Here is an 18,554-nt window from a genome sequence, read left to right on the forward strand (position 1 = left end):
ACGAGGAAATTACAATTTATATGGGATTTTTAATAGAGTGTGCAAAAATATGGTTTTTTTAAAAAAAAAGTTAATCTATGGTTTTTTTTAAGAAATTTCACTTTTATGGCTTTATTTTCCCATATTTTTGTATAAATGTTGGTTTATGCAATAATTTTACTTTTAATCAAGTTTTATTAATTTGGAAGGGTATGTCTGTAATTTGATTATTTTTTTTTATCAAAGAAAATATTATATCGATCAACGAAACAATTACAACCAAAGCTGAGAGAAGGAGCAACCTACTACAGCCAGAACCAGATCAAATTAACTACAAAACAGAACCAAGCTAACACAGAAAAAGGAGCATCCCTCCTCGAACAAAACCCTCAATAGAAATCACAGATTATAAGCAAACCTCAGCATTTGTTTTTCTCTATATGTACACTTACTACCAGCTAAGTTTAAAACTCTAGCTTTTATAGAGTATCTAATCAAGTGATCTATTTGGAACACTGGCAAACAGAACTGATTTAGCCATCATTGATTCCTATTCAACCAAATATGGTACACCGCTGCTGCGCAAGCTGCATGAAGCATCAAAGAGAACCAGCCATCCTGAGGCACTGCCAGCCACTTGATCCACTCCCTGAACTTAACTGGCCAAGAAAAACCTCTCAGCCAAGTCTGGACAGCAAGAAGCACTTTCCTGGACAATATACAATCAAAGAATAAATGAGAGTGAGTCTCCTCCCCTTGACCACAAACTGGGCAGCAAATAGAAGGAAGATGAATATGACAAGCTTAAAGCCAGTCTCTGGTATTCAGCTTCTGGTTCACTGCCATCCAAAGAATAAACTGGTGCTTTGGGGCCGAAAGTTTACACCAGACTGACTTGCCATAATGCACCAGCTCTCCAGGAAACTAACGAGTACAAAGTGCTCATATGGATTCTCCCATTTCTAGTTGCTGTTTTCATCACAGCATCAGACCAAATGTGACTTAGCTTGATGATCCTCCTCCAGTACCAGCTGGTGTCCTGCTTCAGACTATAATCCCAAATTGAAACACCCTTTAGATAGATACCATTAACCCATTTCACCCATAACAAGTCTTGCTTTGAAGTAATAGCCCAAATGTACTTAACCATCATAACTTTGTTCCATGAAGCACTATCTTTGAACCCCAACCCTCCATAACATTTCGGTCTGCACACATGCTCCCAAGAAATCCTATGCATTTTACTTCTGTTATCTTTCTCACCCCACAGGAACTTCAAACACAAACTATCAATGGCTTTCACCACTTTTTGAGGTAAGATAAAGACATTCATCCAATGAGAACGAATGCCCAACAAAACTGAGTTTATCAACTGAACCCGGCCTGCATAAGATAAGTGGCGACTAGACCACCCTTTCAATTGAGCTCTCACCTTATCAATCAGGATAACACAGTCACAAGCCCTCCATTTAGTAGGTCTCAAGGGAATACCCAAATACCTCAAGGGAAACTGCCCTTCTTGGAGACAACAATCTTGCAGCAAACTGTCCTCCTCCCCTTCAACCAGACCCCCTAAATAAATTCTGGACTTGGAATTATTAATAGACAAACCCGAAGTGTTAGTAAACACTGAAAAAGCCTACTGAATTAGCTTGACTGAAGACTTGTTAGCTTTGCAAAACAATAAGAGATCATCAGCGAAGCAAAGACTAACCAAGTTTAAAGACTTACATAAGGGATGAAACTTGAACTCTTTCTCCCTAGAAGTCTTTAACAGCAATCTAGTTAAATAATCCATCACTATTACAAACAAAAGAGGAGAGATTGGGTCTCCTTGTTTAATCCCTCTAGCACCTTGGAACCTCCCTTGAATGCTACCATTCAACACCAAAGCATAAGAAGAACCTTTGAGACAAACCATAATCCATTTAATAAATCTCTTAGGAAAGCACAAAGCATTAAGAAGATTTTCCAAAAAATTCCAATCTATTGAATCATAAGCCTTGCTTATATCTATCTTCATAATGCAACGAGGAGAAACATTTCTCCTATTATAACCTTTTAACAAATCTTGAAGAATAAGAACGTTATGGGCAAGGAACCTATTCTTAATGAACGCCCCTTGATTTTGGCTAATCAAAGCAGGAAGAACAAGGTTAAGTCTATTGCATAACATTTTGGAAATGCATTTATATAAGGTGTAACGACCCAAATTCGCTATTAAGGCTTAAGGGCCTTGATTAGTGTGCCTAGAGGGCATAATGGGATTTTGTGTGTGACTTTAATGAATTTAATGCATGATTATGATTTAATGCACGATACATGACTATTTGATTATTTGAGATGCATGACTATGTGAATTAGTATGCATGTAGACCTGATTATCTTAGAATGAGCATAATTGTAATTTGGCCATTTTGGGCATGACTGTGTTGATCTCTGTGATCTGTGACTCGAGACGATCCTAGAATGAGCGGGTTAGCGGAAAAGTCAAAGCGGGAATCTATACCCGGCTTGAGTTAAGCCTGGGGAGTTTAAATGAGAATTTGGAAAATATATTGAGGTTAACCTTGTTAATAAAGAATGTATATTTGGTGATTAATCAGGTATTGGGTAGCGAGCGGGAATTATTAGGAACACTTGAGGAATTAGTGGGAATTTGGGTAATATGACTAAAATGCCCCTTTATGGGCATAAAGGTTTAGAATTATTAAGGGAGGGAATTTCGGTCTTTAGGCTTGTAAGAGATGAATTAAAGGGAGGCTTTATATTTAGTGGATTTTGTAGAAAAAGAGTTATAGGCTGAAAAGAAAGAAGAAGGAAGAAAAAGGAAAAGAGAGAAAAGCTGAAGGGTTTTGTTCCAAGATTCGGTTTGTGGCTCTCCCAACCATTTTCCTTCATTTTTCTTGGAGTTAAGCTCAGTGGAGAGCTAGGGTAGGCTGGGCATCAAGGATCCTAAGCTAGACTTGAGGATTGGCAAGGGATTAGCAAGATCACATCAGAAATTTGAGGTAAGTTCTTGGGGATTTCAGTTTTAGGGCTTTACTGGTTTGAACTGTGTTTTTGAGCTAAAAGGATGGGATTTTTGGGAAAATCAGGTCAAGGTTGTAAAGGAGCAAGCTAAGGAGGTCTAGGGTTCAACTCAAGGTGGAAATTCCACCCACGGTATGATTTCTAAGACCATATCTTTGTTGTTTGAATGAATTTATGGTTTTTGGGTTCATTGTGTTAGATTTTGAGTTTTGGGTTGCTTGAGCTTGGGATTGAGTTCTTGAGATGCTTGGGATGAGTGTGTGGTGTGGATAAGGTTGTTTTTGGGTTTGGAAAAGGTTTGGACAAGTTTGGGGTTGAAATGGTAGAAGGAAATCGCAAGAAGCGATTTTTGGGTTTGGTCTGGCTGCAACTAGCGCTACAGCGCTAGTCAGGGCGCGCTGTAGCGCTAGCCCCTGTTTCTGGTGGGGTGGTTCTGCTTGTAGCGCTACAGCGCCCTCTTTAGAGCACTGTAGCGCTGTTCACAGAAGGAGATTTTTGGGTTTTTGTTAAGGGATTTTGACCTAGGGCTCGGGGCTCGATTCCACCACTTTGTTTTGGGGATCTAGGACTTCCCGGGGGCTCAGGTTGGGTCCCGAGGCTAGGTTTTGGACTTGAGGTTTGGTGATGACGTTGACTTGTGGATTTTTCTTAGGTAAGCACTAGGGCTCGAGTAGGATCGTGCTCAAGGAGTCAGGTGATCAAGGCTACCGAATTTAAAGGTAAGAAAACCGTAACACCCGGGATCAGGGCATGGGCCCACAGTGTTATTGCAGGGCATGGCCCTAGATTGTTTTACTTGCAAATGTATGACCTTGGGTGAATTATTATATGTTTGAATGATTATTTCGAAATGTATTATGCGTGCGATTATAATGAAATGAACGGCTAAGGCCGAGAGCGGCAAGGGCCGGGTACGGCTTGAGGCCGGAAGTAACACTCAGCACATGGGGTGCTTATAGCCAGGGTGGGACCCAAGGGATACATGAGTTATCCTGACGGTGAGGACCGAGACCCCGGGCTTTGGTAAGGCCTCTGGGGCGGCATGGTCGTGCTTGTTTAGTCTGATGGTTTTCCTATTTATCAGTGGATTATGTCAGCTATATTCTGTGCATATGTTATATACTGTATGGGTTTTCTTGCTGGGCTTCGGCTCACGGGTGCTCTGTGTGGCAGGTAAAAGCAAGGAGTCAGTCAACCGGCCATGAGTATGGAGAGCGTGGGGGCGGGGCGTACATGTTCGGCCTGCCCGACTGCTTTGGTTGGGGAATTTTGTATATGGCTGTATTAACTCATTCTTTTGATAGTTAACCTGGTGTAAATCTATTTTTTGAGTTGTAAATATTTTGTAAACCTTATTTTTGGGATCCCAGATGTTTGATACTTAATGTTTTCAATGAAACTAAACATTTTCAAAGAATACAGCCTTAAGTTCTGGTTTATTCACACTTTTGGTTTTAGAAACCACGTAGAGTCAGTCTAAAGCACGATTTCTGTTTTAAAACTCACTAAGTAACGGCTCTAAGGAGGTAGGGCGTTACATAAGGTGTTGCAGCAAGCGATAGGCCTAAACTCAGAAGCATTAGTAGGGTGATCAACTTTCGGAATAAGTGTAAGCAAAGTGCTATTCAGCGAGAGAGGGATTCTAGCAGATTCAAAGAAATCCATAACAGCCCATGTAATATCCTTCCCAATATCCTTCCATAAAGCTTTAAAAAATCCAGCCCCAAACCCATCCGGACCAGGACTTTTCAAAGAATGGATGTTAAACATAGCTAATTTCACCTCCTTGACAGTAAAAGGTTTAATCAAACCCAACTAGTCCTCACTGCTCAAAACAGAACCCTGCCCAATAGCTTGAAAATCTATATTGCCTGAAGCTGCACTGGCTGATCCCAAATTTTTTTTGAAGTGATTCAGAAAGTGAGCCAAAACCTTATCATAATCATCTACTATCTTCCCATCAGCCGAAACATAGGAAACCACTCTATTAGCTAATTTTCTTTTCTTCAGAGTGGAATGAAAAAAAGAAGAATTGGAATCCCCAAACCTTGACCAATCAATTTTACTCTTTTGGGAAATGTAGCTAGCATATAACTTCTCATGTCTCTTAAACTCAAGGTAAGCCATTCGATCATTATTACTAACCTCTCTGTTGGAAGGATCAGCAAGGCAGATAGAATGAGCTTGTTGATAAGCAAGCTTGCTTCTCTCATAGTTACTCACCACATCCCCCATAATCTTCCAGTTAAAGCTCTTCAACGTATGCTTAAGCCGAAGTAACTTCCAACTAATTTGGTCTAAACCCCTTCCAGGAAAACTAAGAGGTTGATTCCAATTTTTAAGGACAACTTCTCTAAACTGAGGATGCACAATCCACATGTTGTAAAAACGAAAGGGACGCACCCCGACCTTAATTTCAGGCAGCTGCTTAATCACTATCATGGAATGATCTGACCCAACCTCCCACTGAACCCCTGCCGAAGCTAAGGGATGCTCATCCATCCAAGCCTCATTAGCGAACACCCTATCCAACTTGGAAAAGATACGATCCCCACCTTCTTGGTTATTGGACCAGGTGTAAAACGGCCCCATAGTCTTCATTTCTTCCACCAATCCAAGATCAAGCCAATGTCTAGCATCTTCCATTTCTTTGACAGTGATCGGACGACCCCCCATTCTATCATTCGGACTAAAAGTTGCATTGAAATCACCAAGAACCATCCAAGCATTACTAGGCTTAGATAAGTGCTCCAAATCCATCCATAAGGATCTCCTCATTTCCAAATTATTTGAACCATAAACAAAAGTAATACAGAAAACCTTTTGATTATGTATCCGAACTTGACAGTGTAAAAGTTGATCACTATCCTGTAAAACTTGCAGCTGCACCACATTGGCATTCCAAATCACCAAGATTCTACCTTCCACAAGATTACTACTGTAGTACTCCCACCCGTAAAACATAGCATTCATAACCTCCTCCGTCAATTTAATGCCCCTGATTTTTGTTTCAAGAAAGGCACCCAGCCCAACTTTATTCAACCTACACACATCCAGAATAAGCTTCTGTTTATTCACTTTATTCATCCCTCTAACATTCCAACTCAGAATATTGGTGTAATCCATGAGAATTAGACTGAATTGGAACTAAATTAGCTGGTTTCTGACCCTCTTGAAGAACACTAAATTTGTTTTTGGTTTGTTTAACCTGGACTTGAACTCCTTGCTTCTTAATTCTAGTTGTTTTCGGGGAAATCCAATTATCACCTACTGGAATAGATGCGACCTGGGCTTCAACTGGCTGAGATGAGCTAGAAGGAACCCCAGCTTCAGGCGAAATACCAATCTGAACAGTATCAGATGCATCCTCAAGTTGGCCAGCTGCCATCTTAACCTCAACTTGGTCCTTATTCACACCTTCACTATTTCCTTCCACTTGCTTCCCCTCTTTCTTCCGCCAAACGGGTTGAGAAACAAATTTGCAAGACGACACAGAGTGACCCACTTTCTTGCAATTTGAGCACTTTGTTGGGAGCCATTCATACTCAATCATTTGTTCAGCGATTTGCCCTTTCTCATTAAAATAACTAATGAATTTTGGCAGGGTATCGGCAATCTCCATCTCAACTAAGATTCTAGCAAACTTAATCATAGAACGATTCTGAGTAATCTTGTCAATCATAATGGGTTTTCCTATTGTGCTAACAAGAGCACTCAGACAATTCACTCCCCAGTATTGCAACCCAAGGTCGGGTAGCCTAATCCAGATAGGGACTGATTTGATGGATTTCAGAGACTCAACATTAGTGGTCCAAGGTCGGAGAACCACTGGTTTCCTATCAAAATGCACCACCCCTGACTCCAACACAAGATCTCTTGTTGCCTCATCTCTGAATTTCACCATAGTAAACCCAGCATTCATTCTAGCAATACTCACAATGCCTAGTTTACCCCAAATCCTTTTCACAAAACCCTCAAACACTGCCAGAGGAGGATTAGCCCCAATTACAACACATATAATCGAAGACTTCCAGAAGGAAGCTTCTATTTCAATCTCCTCCAAATCCAATTTCGCAACAATCTGGCCATCCTTCTGAAGAGGTTCTGAGTAGTGTAATTTCGTTCCACCGTAGGAGGGGATCGAATCTCGAAACCTAGCCCAAGTTTCCTTTGTAGAGTCCTAGTAGGGCTGTTCTTCAACTTCAGCAGCCCAATTCGTTGTTTCATGACCCATCTCAGGTTCGTGGTTCATCACGTCTTCCACGATCCGAACATCCTCATCCTGTTCCTCCGTTAACCCGAAGACCTCAGATTCTTCAATCACAGATTGCTCTGGACGAGTTTGGTCAGTATTCTCACCATTAGATGAAGGGAGCTCCACAGAGACCTTAGAATTTGCAAGCTTCAGCCCTGGTTTTCGCCTCCTCGCCATGGAAGAGAGAGAGTCGGAGCAACATGCTTTTATCTATGTTATCTTTTTGTAATTTGATTATTATTTTTATAGCTTATTTGCTTTTTTTTATATTACTAATTTTATATTAAATTTTTCTTTGGTCGTTTTGCAAGTTTTGTTTTTTGTAATAAGAATTATGTTTAAAATTATTTTTTATTTATTATAAATATTTTTTACTTTTTTTTAGATTGTACGTTTCTTATTTCAAATCATGGGTAAGGTAATCAGTTACTTGATTGATATTTGACAGTTATGTAAAAAAAATCCAAGATCTAAGTTAAATAACATGTACCAAGAAGGGTAACCTGTTATCTTGAGATAAGTAACTTTCTGCCATAAGAGGGGTAACCAGTTGCCATAAAAGGGATGACGGGATACTCATATTAAATATGAAAGAAACATCAAATTTTAAGGAAAAAGAGGAAGAACACTTCATTAAAAAAGGAAGAAGAAGTAACTATGATTTTAGTAACATGGGTAACCAGTTACCATAAAGAACCCAAAAAATATACACACATCAGAACATGAAGGTAACTAGTTACCTCCAGAAATATACACACAAAGAACGGGAAGGTAACTAGTTACCCCCAGAAATATACACACAAAGAACAGGAAGGTAACCAGTTACCCCAAATGTGAAGATAGAAAAAAAAAATCAGATCCACCCCCTTTCCCTTCTCTCCCATCTTCTTCATATAATTTTTTTTCTAGATTTAAATGTTCTCATCAAGGTAACCGGTTACCATTTTATTAGTTTTTTTTTTTTCAAATTTTAGTGTTCCTATAAAGGTTACAGTAAAAAGAAAATGTTGAAAAAATTGATTTAATTTTTTTACATATAGTGGAAAAAACTATAAAAAAAATTACAATAATAAAATATTATAAATAAAAAAAATAGTAAAATAATTATTTAATGTTAAAATATGTGTGAAAAAAAAAAGGAAAAATGGAATGAGCAAAGAATAAGTACAAAAAATGAAGAATAAAAAAGGAAAAAAACTTAGGAAAGAAAGCTAAAAAATATAAAAACAAAAGAAATGATGAAGAAAAAAAACACAAGAATGAATAAAAATAAAAAGAAGAAGAAGAAAAATATAAAGAAAAAAAATATGAATGAAAAAATTGGTAAAAAAAATGAACAAAAAATGGAAGAAGAAAAAAAAGCTCTTATGTGTGAAAAAATAATAAATGCAAAAATGAAGAAAAAATAGAAGGAAAAAAAAGAAAGAAAACTGAAAAAAAAAATGAAGAAAAAAAAACAATACAAATGAAAGAAAAAATAGATAAATGAAGAAGAAGAATGGAAAAATGGAAAGAAAAAAAAAAGAATGAAGGAAAAAATTGGTAGAAAAATAAATAAAAATGAACAAATGGAAGAAAAAATAAGGAAAAAAAGAAAGAAAAAATAATTGAAAAAATAAAAAATTGAAAATAATAAAATAAAATTACATTCAAAATTAAAGAAAACATAACTATGATAAAAAAATGTGACATTTTCATATTTTAGTTAGCTACTAATTGTGTTTCCTATACTTTAATTTTTTTCTTTAATAAATCTTTCCATACAAATTAAGAAAAGTATAATTATCATATTTTTGCACATTGATGGTATAAAAACCATATTTTTGAAAAGTTCTATTTTTTTACCTAACTTTTCTACATATTTTACCACAAAATTCATCATTACACCCTAAAATTGTCATATTTAGTTTATTTAGTTATGTAATACATATTTTACCACAAAAAACAATGCTTTTGTAAATCTTTAAACAAAAAAAATTTATAAAAAAGGAAACTTTGAACAAAATTTAAAATATATATATATACATCTATAAACTGCTATTGTTATGTAATACATTTTATATATTTATTTAGCAATTTTTGTATAAAAAGAAATATGGAAAATTATTACACATATGTGAAAGTTAAATACATTTGTAATCAAAGCATACTCACCTAACCCAAATCTAACCCTCCTCCCACCAATCAAAAACCACATCTCATCATTATTTGGTTGTTTGATTTCTCTAAGTAAAACCTGGTGAACTACTTGAGATTGATATTCAAAAGACTGAATATTAATAAAATGCCCAACACAAGACTTTCTAAAAATTTCCTTTTGCGCATTAGTCAAGGTCTCATTAATAAGCTTTATTACATCACAGTGAGATGTGTAGACTAACCTCCCACCCCGTCTATTCTCGGGTCTGAAAAAAAGTTCACAATCCTGTAAAAAAATATACAAATGAACATATAAGAAAAAAAAACATTTCAGAAACGAAGGAAATAAAAATAAATATATTATTAAATAAAACAGGTTGCTATGAACAACAATTTAAAACCATAAAAATAAAAATAAATCAAAAAATTAAAATTAAAAAATAAACAACAATTTTTAACATGTGAAACATAAACAATTGAAAAAAATAAACAAATGCAAAAAAATAAATTAATAAACAAAATTATAAAATTTCGGAAAGCAAATGAAATAATAGACAATTGCAAAAAAATAATAAATAAAAACCGTTTGTTATAACTACACAAAAATAAAACCTGGATTATGACCAAAAAATGTATCAATATCATCAAAGCATTTTTCTTTTTAAACACTATCACTTTCAATTATAAACAAATTCTTAAATAAAGAAATCAAAAAACAAAACAATGATTGCTAGTTGAAGAAGTAAAAAAAATGTACATAACGAAAAATCTGAACAAAAGATTATGATGTTTACTTTAGAAAAAAAAAAGCTATAAAAAAAAAAAAACCTTTATCAATGGAGATTCGAGGATTGGGTTGGAATCTGAAACCGAGTCTTGAACAAGCTTCGTCTCATCAACAATTTTCAACTTCTTATAGTTCTAGGTTTAACAGAGGGGGCGATCTACTTTTCATCTTCCTAACAGGTGCATGCATCTTCACACTCGGGGGGGAAACTCTTTCATCTTCGGACTCATCGGATTCAAAGTCATCATCGAATGGTTCATCCTTCTGCGGTGACTCAGTGGAGAGAGTGTCTCCGGCGCTCAGCGTTGAGACCAGACCATCGGAATGGAGGAAGAAAATCAAAAATGGGTTTGGGTGCAAGGGTTCACAGTTGGGAATGGAAAGAGGATGAAGATGGGAGTTTTGGTTTTGAAATGGGAAAAAGAGCTTCTTTTGGGGAAAGGAAAATGGTAGCAACTTTATGAAAAGTGTTCAATTTTTTTTTGTGAAAAAAAAAACCGAAAGACAACAAAATTTGAAAAGGTAAGTAATAAATAAATAAGCTAAGATCACGCATATGAGCAAATAAGACAAATAACAGTATTAAAAATAGAATATACAATCAAAGTAATTAAAATAAAAATTCGGTTAAGATATGTATTGTAACGCCCTGGATAACCAAGACCGTTACACTGTGTGTTTAAAATAGTGCAAGACTTGCTAACCAAGTCATTCAGACAAAGTGTAAACTCTATACCATTATCAGAGTAAGAATAAAAAGATTTCGATCATAAACAGGTTATTTTCATTAAAAATGACGGTTTAATACATGGAGACTCAAAACAGGGTTTAGGTGTCTTAGATACAACAAATTCTAGAAGTTACAAATAGTTCAAGCCACTCTAATGGCAAAATATATATTTTAGGTTTCCGTTCCTGTACAATCTCTCGACCGTGGCGGCCGAGCAGCTGACGATGTACACCTCGCCCCCAGAGCTCTCCAACTCATGGTTGGTTCAGCCTACCCTTGCCTTAACCTGCACCACGTAGCACCCGTGAGCCAAGGCCCAGCAAGAAAGCATAATAACATAGCAAGATCAGTAACACTTATCTAATATTTTACAATGCTCAACTAAGAATTCGATATTTCATAACATTTATCCAATCAGTAATAACAGTTTGTCATCCGAACAGTCAACCAACTACATTTATAACACAATATTCACATTCATAATCAATAGATTGTCAAATCCATCAAATAACATTCAGGGTTGGCGCCCTTAGTCGCACCCTCTATTTAACACACTGTCTTCGGCTCTTTAGGGCCGCCCCCAGTGTAATACTCACTGACTCCGGCCAGCTTAACCGAGCTCAGTGATAAGTAAGCTGCCTCAGCTACCAGTGGCCGAGCCGCGCCCCAGTGTGCAAATATTGATTCCGACACCCTTAGCCCGGTAATCGCATGTCCCATGGCATAATAACACCATCTCATGACATGATATACAAATGTAGGGAGCTCTTAGTCCCATCGTGTCCACATGGTTAATCACATTTACATAACAATGCATACAAACATAGGGAACACTTAGTCCCAACCTAACCACATAATTAGGTGCAGCTTTCTTACCTTTCAATTCACTAGCTTTGATCACTTGACTCCTTGAGCACGATCCCCCTCGAGCCCTAGCGCTTACCTAAACACAATCATGGCCAAAGTCATTATAAATCCCCAAGTTCAAAACCTAGCCCCAGGGCCAATCCCGAGCCCCCGGGAAGTCCTAGTTCCACCAAACAAGGTGGTGGAACCAAACCCCAAACCTTAGGTCAAAAACCCTTGCAAACAACCCTAAAATTCACTTCAGGAAGCAGGGTAGCGCTACAGCGCTCATGGGAGGGCGCTACAGCGCTACAAACAGAAGCCAAAATCCCTCAGCAAACTTGGCCTAGCGCTACAGCGCCCAAAGGCTAGCGCTGTAGCGCTAGTCACAGACAGATTTACACCAATTTTCCTCCTCTGCGATTTTCTCGAACCAAAACTCTTCCAACTCTTTCCCAATCTCAAAAACAACCTCATGACCCTATTCCACTCATCCCAAGCACCCCAAACATCTAGAACTCAAGCACATGCATCCACAAACTCAGAATTCACCATAGCCACTCCTAAGCTCCAAAACTCAATCAAAACCAGCTGAACAACAAAGTTAGAGTTTAGGCTTAATACCTTTGATAGAATTTCGACCACAAGCTGTCTCTAAACCTTCTTGGCTTGCCTCTCCTCAGTCTTAAGCCTGAATTCCTAAAGTTCCATCCAATTCAACTTAAGCACCATAGGTTAAAAACCAGAAACAAAACCAAACCAGCAACTGAAGAGATTACAGAACCTTACCTCAAGTGATGGCCTAATCCTGCTAACCCTTGCCAAATCCTCAATCTTTGCTCAGAAACCTTGTGGCTTAATTGGACTAACTTTCCTCTGAGTTTTACTCCAGAAACCCTCAAGAAATTGGTGAAGAATACATAAACCGACTTAGAGAGTACAGCTCTATTTTCCCTTCCTTTTCTCTTTTCTTTCTTTTTCAGACTTCTCCAATATTCTACAAATCCCACTAACATAAAGCCCTGGTATTATTTAACTTCTGTAAGCTAAATTACTAGTATGCCCTCCCCATTAAATCCAAACCCTCTAATCCACTTAGGGGCATTTTAGTCATTTTACCCAATTCCCGCTAACTCCTCGAGTGTCTCTAACATTTCCCGCTTAATTCCCGATACCTAACTAATCTCCAATAATATTTCTCAATGTTAAAAATAGACTCCAATATGCTCGCTAAATTCCCATTTATACCCCTAGGCTCACCCCCAGCCGAGTATAAATCCCCGCCATGACTTTCTCGCCAATCTGCTCACTAGGATCGTCTCGAGTCACAGATCACAGATATATCCACATAATAATGTGGTCTCAACATTAGCTTACCAAAATATACACAAGTATGCAATTACGCTCTCGATGAGCCAAATTACCAAAATACCCTCACACCAGAGTATATAGTCCCATGCATGCCTTTATCATCATATAATAATATGACCCACACAATCATGCATATAATCACATAATAGTACAGTAAATCAATTATGGCCCTCCCGGCCTCCTAATCAAGGTCCTAAACCTTATTAGGAAATTTGGGTCGTTACATGTATATAAAAATGAAAATATGTTGATAGGTATTAATATAGTAATTAAAAAAAATTGTAATGAAAAGTGTAAAAACCCCTGAATGATTCTCTCAATATTGGAAATAACTATATGGAATAATAAAGCATTATGGTGTATTTCTAGCCAAGTGCTCTAGTAGATAGAAATAGAGTTGTCTTTCAAGTGAGCAATAGACTTCTATTTATAGAGTTTTGATACACCATTTGAATTTCAAATTGATAACTCTACAAAATAGAGTTATTTTACAATTTTTTATGTGCTAATTGTTGCTTAATTCTTGAGTTTTTAATTGATTTATTAAGTTTTTAAGTAATTTTGAATTTAGTAGTCTTATCATGATTTTATATACTTTTGTGTGTTTTTATAAGTATTTTGTTGTAAAATGTTGTAGTTAATTATTTGAATTATTATTGTTAAGTTAGTGGTAAAAAATGTTGTATTATTGAACTTAAATGTAAAATATAATTGAAGTTATAATTAATATTTTCAAACAATTAAATTGATTTATTTTATAGTTGAAAATATTGTATTATGATTTATTTTATATTTATTTTGTAGGGAATGTATGCTCTTAAAAAGAAAGAAAAATGAAGGACAATATGGCATTTTCAAGAAAGCAAGACAAAGAGTTGGCATTTATAAAAAGCCTCATTTGGGCCCAAGCCCAACAGCTCCTCCACGTCTCTCCAGCAAGTGTCCATGCGCCAAGAACCAACTATCTATCCTCCAAGCTCTTCCTTCAGCCAGCTGTCCCAAGTCTCTTCATGCACTTCCTTCTCCTTCAGCACCAATTAACGTTCAGCAGCTCCTGGGCCTCCCAACACCTTCGGACCAGCAAGCCCCATCCCATGCTCAGCTTTCCTCTCCAACAAAGCAGCCCCAAGACTATTCGGTCCAGCCTGAGATCAAGCCAACGTGGGCCTGCGCTAACCATTTGGCCCAATTCAGCTATTCAACTCAGCTGCCAACACAGCCACCAAAATGCCAAAAATCACATTTTTCTTCCCAATGTTGTTTTTTTTCTTTCACTCAAATATCAATTCACTCTTCCCTATTTTTCTTACCTAAATAAACATTCCTAATTCATTTTTTTACCCTAGCTTTTCACTAATCTTTTACCCAACCAAACATTTCATCTTTCCAATACTCTTACACTTACTCTATTTATCCTACCACTTCCCAACACAATTAAATTAATCAATTTATTTATTTTAATTTGATTAATTTAATCTCCATATTTTGCCTATAAATAGAGTCTTGTAAGACCATTTGGGGAGCTCTTCTTCTTCATCTTTTCAACCTCTTCCACACTTCATATTTTTCTCTCTTCTTTTCACTATTTTCTCTACCATTTTCATCTTTTGAAGAGCATGTCAAGTATGTTATTTTGTAATTTTTATTTCAATCTAGTTATGAGCTTCTAATATTTTTCAAAGGTTATTAAGATGATGATGAAGCAAAATGTAACTAGATAGTATTTTTTTGTTGTATGTTGATTTCTCATTTGTGCAACATTGTTTATGGATTTTTCTATCAAAGATATGCATTTTTCATCTATTATTGATTGTTAAAGCATAATACACTTAGTTCTTCATTATGCAAAAATATGATATTCTTTGATTAAATGTTTTTCATTAAATTGTTCACATCTAATTCTTAGAGCATAAGTATCATATATTGCCTAAACATAATCTCTTTGATTTTTTGTAGTTTCATTAGGTTGTAACACAACTAATGCTTAGAAATTATATCTTATATAAGTGAAGAAAAATCCTACATTTTTAAAAGAGTAACTTGTGCTTGAATAGAAAATATATTTTGAAAAAATATATAGTGTGATTTATTTCAACTATATCAAAACTTGGGAATCAATAAACTTATAAATACTATTGAACTTGCATTTTGTGGATTCTAAAATCTTAATAATCTTATTTTATATATCTCATTTGAAAACTATTTTTCTATTTAATCTTAAATCTTTTCATTACTTGTCTTTTAATTTTCTAAAACAAAATCTCATCAAATATTTGGAACTAGGTTAGAATATTCTTGCTTTGTTTGAAATAGTTTCTTTTGATGTTAGTCAACTCCCATGGGTTCGACCTCGTACTTACATGAACATTATATTCCGAAACGATTCGTGCACTTGCGAGTTTAAATATTAAAACACCATCTTTTGGGATCAACACAAATTCTACCAACCTCCATGGTTGTTAATGATTAATTGGATGTTTATGGAATTAAAAAGGAGTTTGGGGGTGACTTGGGGTGTTAGAACCGTTTAAAGTGGAAAAAATGGTTGAAAATTGGTTCAACACATCTCTGGTTGCGGCCACTAGCATGCCTGGCCGCGGCCGTGGCTCGTTGTCCCTCAGGCCGCGGCCACCAATGCTCCCGGCCGCGGCCACAGGCTATTTTCAACTCAAAAATGTCATTTTTCCAAAACGTCCAAAACATTTTCCCACATGATTTTGTAACCTCCAAACACCTAATGAGAGTTAAAAACATGTTTCCAACATCCATATTTCATAAAGGCATTGTGAAATCCAACCTCAAATATGTAACATACAATTTACACATTATTGGGTAATATTTTGGAGTTACAAAATTTTGTAACTCCAAAATGTCACATTTTGGCATACACATGTGTCCAATTTTGTGACTCTCAATAATATGTTACAAGGTGTGACAAATCATATTTTGTCACATTATTTAATCTAACATTATATTATATGAAATAATATAACAAGCCCTTCTATATACCTAGTGAAATAAAAAACAAATACATACATGGGGAGGTGGGGATTGAGCTATTTATATATAGAGTAGTGATATGTGGATCTAAAATATGCACCAGAACATGAAGTAACTTTAGTTTTGATAAATGTAATTGACTAAGTTAAATTGACACATTTGTGTAATTTTGTGATACATATGTCATTAGTCTTTTATATATGAGTCTCTTGGCAAAATGACATATTTTTTTAAGTTATTTTGCATTCTAACATAATTTTAGTAATTTTTTGCAAAATAATATCTCATGATTTAGATAGTTTGTCGAAAATTTAGACAAGTAATCAAAAAATTCAAATAATCAGTCAAAAATTTTAGATAAATAGTTGAAAAATTTAGACAATTAGTCGAATTTTAAACAGATATCATTTTATAAAAAATTATCAGAAGTACGAAAAAATGCAAAATCACTTAAAAAAAAATTATTTTCACCGATTTCTCTTCACAACTTTATATATTCTAAAAGTGTGAACCAGGCATTAATATCTATATCTCATCCTTAAAGACAAGAAAAAAAAAGAAGTAAATTTTCATGTCTACAAAAGAGAAAAGAAAACCCAAGGGTGTGCGGAAAAAGTATCTTCCGATATACATTTTATTTGATATTAAAAATATATTTTGCAAGCTTGAAACCCATCTTTTCCACAAAAATAATAGTGTTAATTATTTTTGTAGAAGTGTTTACTGTGGTGTGCCTATAGTGTTAAATATTTTCTCTTCTATGTGCAAAATGTTCTTTATCAAAACTATTTCACAGAAATTAAAACAAAAAATGTATAGATTTATATATATATAAAGTAATGGAGTACATCATTTTACTACATACACACCAGTTTAAAGATTTGTGTAATTAGTACGGAAGATAAGCACCATTGATGTTACTTATTATCATTTAAAACAAAGAATATTTTCGAAGCAATTTTAGAGACACCAATATGGAAGATATGCATAAAACAAAAACAAAAACATTTAGGACTAATTTAATTCATTTTTCATGGGAATTATCTTGGGTAATTCTCAGAGGCTAGATGAATCTCATAACAGGACTTTTATTTTTTCTTTTTCTACTTTTGGTTTGTATATTCTTTTATATTCATAAAAATATTTATTCTTCATGAAATATATATATCCAAGAAAAATTAAATAATAATTTTTTATATTAAAGCATAAATATAACTTATATTTTTATATTATGTACAAAATATATATTTTATAGTCTATTTAACTTTATATAGCACCAAAAACACAGTAAAATAGGCATAATTCAATACAATCTAATTAATATTAATAATTTAACCCAACCCAATCAAATCCAGTCATGTATAAAGTAATGGCAAAAACACATATGCGGCATTTGACTATATATATATATATAATAATGATAGATGAATATGTTAGTTTTTTAAAAAGTGATCTCAATTTTAATAAATATAATTAATTAGGTCAAAAACTATTATATTATTGTGTATAATAATTGAGAATATATTTTAAGTATATATATATATATATTTAGATATGATATAGTAACAATATCTAAGAGTTTATTTGGATATATATATATATAATATATATCAGAATCTTTCTCGTTAATAAGAATTTGAAGCCATAAATTAAATATTAAAATATCATCGCCGAGGAGGTCAACTTTAATAAAATTAATTCTTTGAAAATTTAATGGGAAGATTCAACGTGTTACACGAGAGCTAGAAAGCTATACTTCAAGTTTAAATATCAAAGAATTAATATTAGCTTTTCTTTTTTGAGAGATTTTTCTTCCCTTGAGTATAAGCAATTTCAAACAATAGAATAGAAGATATCAAATATAATAAATATTCTTTTCCTGCCATCAACCAGGCATGCAGCAGCTTAAAATAAAATTAAAGCTAAATATTGTTGGAGAATATTTCATCCAAAGCCATTAGTTGGGCCATCCCAATCCGAGCCCATCAATAAAAACACAATGTTGGGCCAGATTACCTTGGCCCATCTCTGCAGATAGTCCCTAGACTCAGTTCCCTTCCAAAGATTGTCTAGGCTCTCAGGCTTGTATCCTTGTATAGCCAGACTCCAGGGCAATCCCTGACACCGTCTGTTCCATGAGCACCATATTCCATTTCTCAATATGTGATCCATCTCTAAACATATGGAGCCCTCCAATCAGCACCAACAAAAACTACTTGGGAAAAGTACTGCATTTTAATGCATTTCGCAACTTAATGCATTTTTCCTGTTTTTCTTTTTGCAAACTATGTTCTTAGTATGTAATTAGGAAAAATAATGTAATTAACTTTTTTTAAAGAGTCTTAAGGGACTGTGTGGTTTGTAGGAGGAATCTGGAGACGAGAATGAGAATATGAATATTTTTCCAAATTTGG

The 18,554-nt window shown here is 35.0% G+C and overlaps 1 protein-coding gene across 1 annotated transcript; it reads right to left on the bottom strand.

Annotated features, from left to right (window-relative positions):
• Positions 1–519: 519 nt before the first annotated feature.
• LOC133785893 (uncharacterized) lies at positions 520–2,155 on the bottom strand. Its single transcript, XM_062225108.1, has 3 exons — positions 1,711–2,155; positions 879–1,551; positions 520–688 (listed from the first exon to the last, which is right to left on the bottom strand). The coding sequence occupies exons 1-3, from the start codon at positions 2,153–2,155 to the stop codon at positions 520–522; spliced, it is 1,287 nt and encodes a 428-aa protein (XP_062081092.1).
• Between the last annotated feature and the right edge of the window lie 16,399 nt (positions 2,156–18,554).

Source organism: Humulus lupulus, chromosome 6 (assembly GCF_963169125.1).
Source record: "Humulus lupulus chromosome 6, drHumLupu1.1, whole genome shotgun sequence".
Classification (NCBI taxonomy): Eukaryota; Viridiplantae; Streptophyta; class Magnoliopsida; order Rosales; family Cannabaceae; genus Humulus; species Humulus lupulus.

Coding starts and splice junctions, on each gene's coding strand:
- LOC133785893 (XM_062225108.1), bottom strand. CDS start 2,155: ATGTTATGCAATAGACTTAACCTTGTTCTTCCTGCTTTGATTAGCCAA. Junction 1,552..1,710: donor GTTCAAGTTTCATCCCTTAT/GTAAGTCTTTAA, acceptor GAATTTATTTAG/GGGGTCTGGTTGAAGGGGAG. Junction 689..878: donor TGGAGAGCTGGTGCATTATG/GCAAGTCAGTCT, acceptor TATATTGTCCAG/GAAAGTGCTTCTTGCTGTCC.